Source organism: Labrus bergylta, chromosome 1 (assembly GCF_963930695.1).
Source record: "Labrus bergylta chromosome 1, fLabBer1.1, whole genome shotgun sequence".
NCBI lineage: Eukaryota > Metazoa > Chordata > Actinopteri > Labriformes > Labridae > Labrus > Labrus bergylta.
Genome location: NC_089195.1, coordinates 29,926,422 through 29,936,421, shown reverse-complemented (window position 1 = coordinate 29,936,421; position 10,000 = coordinate 29,926,422). Strand labels below are relative to the sequence as shown.

Here is a 10,000-nt window from a genome sequence, read left to right as displayed (position 1 = left end):
TGAGGGACGTGTGTGTGTGTACTCAAAAATATTTTGGGGGCAGATGGTTCTGAAAATGAATAGAAAAGTGTCATTGATACAATTTATAGACATTTTCAGGAGTTTTGTGTTTTTCAGAAAACACCTCTAGATACTACTTTTTGATTTCCATTATTTTTTCCAAAGATACTTTGCACACACACACACACACACCAACATACATACACGCACACACACACACACACACACACACACACACACACACACACACACACACACACCCACACACACACACACACACCCTTTGTTTATGGGGAGAATAGGTTAAGATACAATAGTCCCCTTTTGGCCCCACAAGTCAAGTTCTTCCATTCACTCCCATTCATCGACATTCTGCCCCCCGGTCACCCCCCACTTCCCCTCACTTTGGCGGGGGGCACAGGTCATCACAGGGATTTACCCCAACACACACTCCTGCTGCCGACAACACACACACCGCACACCCTCGCACAGAAACACGTTAGCATGATCCCGCCTTCCTGTGTTCCCGTTTCTAAAACAGCTGCCATTTCTATGCTTTGGAGTTACAGCCGATAACAAAGGTTTCCTGCACACAGGTTTGTGTGATATTTCTAATGTTTGTCACACAATTTGATGTGATTCCATATGACCTTTCTTTAAAAACTCACAGTAACACACCTCCTTTTGAACTATACATTTGAAGCTTAATAGTAACGATCCTACCATGTACATGATAACAACAATGACACAGGTTAACCTTCTCCGTCTTATTGCAAGGACATATTCACCTGTTGTTGGGAATAGATGAAACCAGAAAGTCAACAAGAGAAAGCTGTACCACTGTTGGTCATGTGAGTGTGACATGTGTATGTTCATGTCTTCCTCCCTCTGTGTGATCATGTTCGTGCAGACGAGACATACGGCAGTGAGAAGCTTGCATCATTGTGTATGTGTTTGTCTGTCCATGTCAGTGCATGCTGTTCGCCCTGTCGCCCCTTGCTGTGTGTGTGTGTCATTATCCAGCGGGGGCTGCTCTAATGGAAGCTGTGATTAGCAATGCTGTTAATTAGACCACAGAGCCGACCGCGCAGACCTCCGCCACAGAGAACGCCGCAGATAAAAACGTGCCGCCCAAGCGACACCAACGCCTCGCCTGGCGCTTTCTGGCCGCTTCAGTGAAACGTGAAGTGATACAGTATTTCGATATGAATTAAGAAAACATGCAGCCGAGTTGTAGTAAAAAAAACAAAACAACAGACAGACCACACATGTAGCACATGGTGTAGCATGTCAGGCACGTAAAGAACAAAGTGAAACAATAATGCTGCTAATTAGATTGCAGAGCTTCTATATCAGCTGCAGATTCAACCACAGAGATACAGAGATACATTCTGATAATTAGACAGAACTCTTTTTTTCAGTAATGTGCGGATATGTAAGCTGAAACTTGTCAAAGCTGAAAACAAACACGTTTAACTGATAACACTGACAGTCATGACTTTTTCTGCTTGACACAGCGTCCAGCAAAACATGCTAAAATCGTCGACATTTTAAGGGCAATCTAGGGTGAATACAAAACATGACATTCTGTGAAGTGCTCTCGTTGGATTCAAGGTTAACCTCGGTGTACTTTTATCTTTACGTCCTTCATCTTGCATGAGAAATAGTTTGAGTTTTTGTCCCGTTTTTGTTGTGTTTTTTCTCCAGAAATCGATTCCTGTTTTGTTTCTGTCTTGCTCTCTAATGCAACAAAGGGTTAGGGTGAAAGTCCCTTCAGAATATATAAAGAGTTCAAGTTTCAAAAAAAGGTTGTTCGGAAGCAACTTACAAGGTTTGAAGGCCAACGCAAACAAATAAGTGCAACTGATGAGTTATTAACTTAATAAAGGCGTTTCCAATATGTTATGTTAGTAAGGGATCTTTAGCTTAGGACCTAAATAAACAAGCTGTGTTGTTAGTTATCGATGGTTGTTGTGCTTATGCTCTAATATATTTTAGAGCGAGCTGATCTGGCACTACAACCACCCGACGTCCCTGACGCCCAGCCACCACCATGGGACTGTGTCGTCCCCACAACCAACCGCCGTCCTCATTCATGCACGGCCTGCTCCGACCTCCACCTCAGCATCAAGGAAATGTGGACAACAGGAATGTGAGGAATACAAAGGAGAAAGCCCCTTCTCCCCCATCCCATTTTTCTTAAGTAAGCTCTTTTACCTGCTCTTTTGTAAAGCGTCTCAAGATAACACTTCATGAATTGTCGCTATACAAATAATGATTGATTGAATTATATTTTATGCTTAATAATGTTCCTAACGTTGTGTTTTTTAGAACTTAGTAAAGCACTTTGAGTCGCTCCATGTACGCATGGTGCTCTATAAACAGATTTTACCTGCCTGTCCTTAACATTATTGTATTAATCAAATGTTTCTGTAAAGTCGGTCCGTTTAATTTAGAAAAGATTGATGAACAGTTTGAGGCAGAACAGAAGCACCTGGGATTCATTCTTGTACCTGCTGGAATGTTTTGGAAATGTATCAACATTTGGCAAAAGATCCCATACTGTATCTGTGTGTGTGTGTGTGTGTGTGTGTGTGTGTGTGTGTGTGTGTGTGTGTGTGTGTCTGTGAGTTGCAGAGAGAGAGCGAGAACTAGCCCCCAGTGGCGTTCTGTCACCCCCCCCTCGCTCCGACATCTGGTCCTGTCTCATTTACCGCAGGAGACCGTCTGTGTGATGGCTTTTTAATGCCGCTGACACCGCCACACACACACTCACTGACATGCACAGGTGTAATTCCACGTTACACATCCTCATACACCAAACGTACACATACAGTTCAGTAAGTGAGAACCCCCCCCTCCAACACGCCTCTATTAACATGCAGCATCGATCCAGTACGACAGCGTGCGTGATCAATAGTGCATGCATAAACTGTCTTCTCAGGAAGCTCTCCAGTGAAGCTCTGATAGTAAACAAATAAGACTTTCTCAATGAAGATGTTTGGATAAGAACTCCCATATTGCACTCACACACACAAACATGCACACACACACACACACACACACTCGATCCTCCTGTGCTCTGTTCTTTCCATGGGGTGAGGTGGAGGGTCTCGGGGCTGTCCGTCATCTTATAATGTGTGTATGTATTTGGTGTTTTTTTTTACAGTGCACTTTCAAAACAAACAAAAAAAAGCACAGTGAAGCACTTTATCACACACACACACACACACACACTCTTCAACATTTCAGTTTTTTTTGCTCACCGTCGTCCCTCTTCCTCTTGCCCACGTCGGCAGCTGAGCTGATCCCCAGAATGCCGCTGATGGAGTACGACGAGCCGGCTGAGTCGCTGGTCACTCCTGACACCTGTGTGGCAGCCACCGATGTCGCTGTGGAGAGAACACACAACACACTCGTTTTTATCTTTTGTGAGTGGCTCTTGAGAGAGACTCTTAAATCTCTGAGACGCGGCGTGATTACTCATAGAGCCACTGAAATTTGAATGTAACCTCAATTTCAACAGAAATGATTTTCATCTGAATAAAAATTCAATACTTAAATATTAAGATGCTCTTTATAAGTTATAAAAGTGAGTATAGTTCCCAAAGGTAGACTTAAGTGTTGAACTTCCTGTTTGTCTCGATTTGGCGCCCCCAAAGCGGTGGACAAAGCGGTCCATCTTATCTCTTAGCTGATCTTGCCTTGGACATGTAGAAGTAATTCTTTTTTTTCTGATGGCACATCTCATACTGCAGTCAGGAGAATCGCTCATTATGGATTTTTTGCTGTGGAAAATCTCAAAAAACGTTTATCATCTGGTCTGACATACTGTATACCCTGTAGCCATGGTTACAGGCATTAAAAAAATACCTGCAGATGGAGACAGATTTATAAATCCCAATACAAAACGAAAAACTCTTGGAAGTTAGTCGTCACCCATTAAATCAATTTTAAAGATTAAAACAGGAGGAATAGCCCCCAAAAAATCCTGTTAAAATCAAGAGGAAAGTCGATGAAATCTTCTGTCTTGTTTTGGTTGGTTTCTGCTTGGTTTATCTGTGTTTGGTATTTTGGTCCTCATCTTGTTTTCTCAGAGCATGGCTCGTACTCGTTCACATGTCTCAATAGAGCTTATGATAAAACCTTTTCAAATCAGGGCAGTAATAGTAGTTCTCTCTCCTTATAACCTACATAGATGCACTTAGATCGTCTGAAACTTTCCTGAGCCACACACACACACCGAATAGAAAAACAGCCACAAAGGACACGAGTCTGTCTGTGTTTCGCTCCTCATGTCTCTCTCTCTAATCTTCCCCCCCCCCCCCTGGAGGAGACAAGTTCCTCGCTGGGCGACACAGCGACATACTTGTCACCGCTTCAGTGACGCACACACAAACACACACGTTCTGCAACCTCCTGACACACACACACAAACACCCACACACACCGAAACATACAGTCACTCATTCCTCGGTCCCTTATCTGTGCCCCTGTAAGCGGACGTGAGGGTTGAGTGACAGTACGGTATCCCAGGAGGGACAGAAAGGTGTGGAGACAGACATCCTAATCCTCTCTCCCAGCAGACCCCCAAACACAGAAAGACGAGACCGCAAAGGGAATAAGAAAAAAAGAAAGAAGAAGAAAGAGATAAAGCAGGCGATCGAGGTCCCTCCCAGCCGTTCCTGGTTCTCTAACGACAGGGAGACCGTAATGAATGCATATCCCTCCTTTTCCCATCACTTGATTTAGCACTTCAATTATCTGATTTTCCTTTCTCTTTCTTTTCACTCTTTTTTTTATCACAACGCAACGCTTTTATTCCGCAAATCCAAATGTTCAATTTTACGCCTGGGAGTGGGACCCATTTATCTGTGTAATCTGCAAGCGTGCGGTGTGTGTGTGTGTGTGTGTGTGTGTGTGTGTGTGTGTGTGTGTGTGTGTGTGTGTGTGTGTGTGTGTGTCTTGGTGCATCTACGAGTGTATGCATGTGCGATGTGTGAGCGTGCGTGCTAAATGTGTGTAAAAAGGCAGGAGTCAGGGAGCAGTGTGTGTGAAATTAATTTAGATTAATAGACAACGTGCGATTATGAAGATACGAGAGACACCGAGACACAATCCACTGCAGGGCAGAGCGAGGAGGAGAGAGAGAGAGAGAGAGAGAGAGAGAGAGAGAGAGAGGAGAGATAGTCCCTAATATTTATTTGTACTCTGAGATTTTCATCGAATGAAAAGAAATAATGTTTCAGTCACAGTTGTAATAGTTATTTTTGCTTCAGATCAAAAAGCACACATGAACAGACAAACCTCGTTCATTTGAAGGACGAGATTGTTGCGTCTTTTTTGTTGTTTATTCAGTTTAAACTCAACTCTAATGAACATCATGGGGGAATCTTGCCAATATTTGGATTTCGATGTCTCCTGAGTATTACCACAAGTAATAAATCCAATTTATCCAAAAGACGACCTTGTTTTTCTTACTTACATCTGTGTGTTTTACTCAAAAGTGGCAAAACAAAGCATGATAGACAGATAATCACTGTTATTATTCTGAAAAAAACAAAGAAAGTCTGCTTAGTGTGGATCAGCTAAAAAGCTTTTTAGCCGATCTTGCAAGTCACCTCATAACAACCGTACCCAGGTTTTTTTTCATCTTGAAGCCAAAATTCCCTTAACTTATTCTCCTCTCTTCTTTTTGGGGGTTTGTAAATAAGAACGTAACACGCTGCAGTATGCCGTGAATAGTCACATGAACTTAAACTTCAAGACTTTTGAAGATTTCTAAGGATCTCTGTGACAGACAGTAAAGTTGGACATTTCGAGCTCCTGAGGAACTGTGAGCTTGGTGCAGTTTGGCCCAATCTGCCTCTGTGATGAATCAGACTTTCTGTACAGAAGAGTTGTTGATACTTAATACAAATCCATTCACAGATACTTCAATCCTAATTATCACACCAGTAGAAAGACTTGTTTGAGAGAATGAAGTTGTTTAAGATCTATGTTTGAGACTAAATTGTTAAATAACGCTTACTACAAATAAAAATGTCTGTGTTTCCATTATGTCGGTGCTGAAACACCTTCTGCTCCTGATGATGATTATCTACTGACTTGTATTTCTTTGTGAGAATGATGTTCTTGGTGATGTGGAATAGTTTTCTGACACGTCCATGAATGTAACAAATCATCTGAATGGAGTTGAACGTGCTTTTTAAAGCGTCCCCAGTTTTGACTGCTTCTTCTATTTTTTATCTGTCCGTACCGTCAACAACAACAACAACAACACAAGTTGAGAATCTAAATGTTCTTACAAAGCAGGTGGGGAGAAAAAAATCAGAAGCTAAATCCTCCTAAGGTGATTTATGGATTCACTCTGTGGCACACAGAACTTTACACCTTGTCTTTCACTTTAAGTTCAGGTGCAGAGTCACAATAATGTGCAGGCGTTGCTCCTCAGAGACTCCCGTGAAATCAGCTCCTCCGTAAAAAGTGCTTTGCCAGTTGGAAACAGGATTTTTAAAAGCCAGCGAACCTACCTAAGTTGTGAGCCGACACTGAGCCAGGTTGGCCCGGCTGCTGAACCTTTGTCCGAATGATCCTGCAGGAGGAGAGAGGAGATATTAGTGTGTGTGTGTGTGTGTGTGTGCGTGAGAGGATTCTGAGTGACAGAGAGAACATGACCATCGTGGGAGCAAAACTGTGCGCGTGTTTGTGTGTGTGTGGCTGTGTGTGTGTGTGTGTGTGTGTTTGTGTGAAGTGGCTGAGGCAGGCTGACATGGCAGAGGGGCCTCACACTTCCTGCTTGGCTGCTCATGCAAGCCTTTTCTTCCTCTTTTCTTTTCCTTTCCTCCCCTGTCCTCTCATTTCCTTCCCTTTTCCTTTCCTTTTGTGTCTGTCTCTTCCCTTACTCGCACACACCTTCCTTCCCCTTTGTCCGCCTCCTTTGCTCTCTCCTTCTCTCTCTCTTATTTCTCTATCCCTCCCTTTCTCTGCCTCTATGCTCAGGGGAAAGGGTTGTCATTGTACCATCGTGTTGAACCACTGAGCTGCAGCCACTTCATACATATGGAGACCGGGGGCCTCTTTACCATTCCCTCTCTCTTTTTTTTTTTTTCCACCGCAGCACACACACAAACACACGGTGTTCTGTTGCTCTGTGACTCTACCTACCTAAGTGGATGCTCACACACCCAACACACACACAGACTCTAGTACCTGTTGATGGAGCTGACACTGGGGACGCTGTCGTTGTCGCACACTCTCTCGGCGAGGAGCCGGTCCCGGATCTCCCAGGCAAACATGGTGGGGTTTTGGCGTTTGTAATCGGCGATCTTGTCGACCACTTTGGGAGTAGCAACCTTTGGTTTGGATCCCCCGATTACCCCGGGGCGGATACTGCCCGTTTCATAGTACCTGCCAATCAAAGAAAAGAAGAAGCTTGTGTTAATAATGAGAAGTCCACTGGCTTGTGGTAGCTCGGGTTAAATACGACTGAAGATGTGTTTTTTATTTTGTTTTTAAAGCTTTGGTGATTAGTTTTATCGTTTCAAAGTATTGAACCTTGTTGACAGCTTTAGTGCCCTCTTATCCCTCGAGGACATTCTTACCCAAGAGTGGAGGCCTGCTTCTGGTACTTTGCCCCCCATGCTTCTTTTGGAGAGTCTGGGTCTGATGGCTCTGGAGGCAGACAACCCTCTTCTATTTTAATGATAGTACGGTTTCACTTTTCTTTTTGATTAAGCTTATATGTGGGGTTAGGGTTGACTCAATTTGTAATACTATGATACAATTTGGCACATGTTTTAAATGATCTAATCTCCGTTTTTATTTTGATCGGTAGTATTGAGAAGTATCGAAGCTTTACAAAAAATTAAACTACAGATCTTCAGTCATATTTTCAACTTAAGGTGCAACATGAGGATTAAAGGCTACATGCTAATTGAGAAGATTTTAGGGACAGCCAAAGACATCGTCCAAATTGCAAAAATACATTGGCAACGTTTTGGGACCAATGTATTGTACAATTTAGTGAGAGTGCAGGAGTTTGCCTGCAATTTTAGGCAATTAAAACCAAGAAAATATCCAGTATTGGTATTATTTAAAACCTAGTTATGGCAGGTCCAGGCTTGCCGTTAACCAGCAAATATTCTGCTTTAGACTTAGACTGCTGGGGGACCAGTTCTTACACAATTCTGTCTTTATTCCTCCATCTATTAAATCCAACTTTAGTGAGAAAGTTTACCCCGTTTTTAAAGGTATAAGGCTCATACTGTTTACTTTTACGATTCACACTTTTGATTTTCAACAAATGTGTCCATTGGATTTCTTAAAAGTGATACACCTGCCTTATCCTTTAACTAAACTCCTTTACACCATTTTATTCTTTGCTAATCCATCCATGTCCAACTTTCTCTCAGATTGCTGAAACTTGTTCATTATTCAACCCAGCAGCTTGAGAGTGGGCTACAAAAGACTGGAATATAACATATAAATGGCCTTTTAGTTCACCGTCCGTGTGCCTTGGTCCACTCTATCTCAAATCTCTTCCCTCCTGGCGTGCCAGAGTAAGAACGACCTTCACACAGCAACTTCACCTCCCCACTGGCCTGCCTGTCCCCCCCCCCCCCCCCTCCTCCTCCTCTGTTCACACCTGATCTGGATAAGAGAGCCCTCCTGTTTTTTGACATTCAGTCATTTATTAAAGGATTGTGATGTTCACAGACTCCCTCAAAAATGTAAGTGTGGTCTGTTATTATTCATACTGTCAGCCTCTACTGTCCAATCTGAAGTGATGGTTGCAATATCCACAGATCCTACCATTTTCCTACCACATTTTTTTATTATTCTATTTCTTAGAGTCCGATTTAGTCCAATCTAGAGTCTGTATTGACGGTCACAGTCTTTCGAGTTTTGAAGCTCTGTCTTTCCGTTTATTCTTCCACTGCATCCACTTGATTTGTCTAACACAGACTGCTGGATCAGTGCACAAGCTTCTGTTGAACATTACAACGTGTTTTTGTAGAGATAGTGAATTTAGATAATCCCCCCCCAACACTAACATTCACAGTCAGGCTCAGTGTGGAAAATAGACGTCCTCGTAAACCTAGTACATCGTTGCATATCACCGAGAACATAATTCTCACAAAGAAATACAAGTCAGTAGAAAATCATCATCAGGAACAAAAGGCGATTCAGCACAGATATGATGGAACCCAGACATTAGATTTTGTAGTAACCTTTCTCACCAGACAGTTAAACTACAAATCGTTTTAATGAATTTGGGCTCCCAATGCAGGTCAAAAAGGTTTGTGTAACCAAAAACTAAGCCACCCAACACGGGCCCCACGGCGTAGCTCTTGTAAATGGTTACTGAGATTATGCTCTACCACCCAGAAATAAACCAGCACAGCGGAGAGATGACATCATGCATCATGGAGCGGTTTTGCAATGTTTTGATCTAGAAAATGAAGATAAAGTTGTAAGTGGGCTGAGTCAGGTTAAACTGGCAAATAACCACTGGAACCAAGCGATGAGTAACAGGCACAGATGTGTAGACGTTTACCTTTAAAGGAGGACCGGAGGCTGGCGGTGCTAGCACGGCTAACGTTAGCCAAAGTCAGTAAACCAATTTGACCGTGTACGCTTAGATAAAGCGTTAAATAAATTGTGCTCAATTGGAGATTGTTTTCTAAACTTAAGACTTGTTAAGTATACGTCATTTAAATTTGCATTTAATCAACAGGAAAATAAGTCCCAAGGAATATACCTGACAAAAAACCTTTCGTGTACCTGGCAAATTGGTAAAAACTGACCGCTTCTGATTTATAAGTCCCGACCTTTTGGGGGGTATGACATTAAGGAAGAGAGTCACAGGTCTCGGATTCAAACCCCCAGTACATGGGGCGCGCCCTAAACACTAGGCTACCGGCGCCCCAAAAAACAACTATTGCAATGATAGCAAAATAGGGTTGTCATGATACAAACAATTTTTGCTTAAATTTCT

The 10,000-nt window shown here is 42.7% G+C and overlaps 1 protein-coding gene across 2 annotated transcripts in view; it reads right to left on the bottom strand.

The window, feature by feature from the left end:
• Window positions 1-10,000, bottom strand: part of pax5 (paired box 5) — a 61,985-nt gene that overhangs the window by 32,815 nt on the left and 19,170 nt on the right. For both annotated transcript variants that reach the window (XM_020641865.3, XM_065958872.1), the window contains exons 3-5: window positions 7,213-7,410; window positions 6,534-6,595; window positions 3,267-3,392 (exon numbers count right to left, since the gene is read on the bottom strand). In XM_020641865.3, the coding sequence (XP_020497521.1) occupies window positions 3,267-3,392; window positions 6,534-6,595; window positions 7,213-7,410 (386 nt within the window). The remainder of the gene's footprint in view (window positions 1-3,266; window positions 3,393-6,533; window positions 6,596-7,212; window positions 7,411-10,000) is intronic.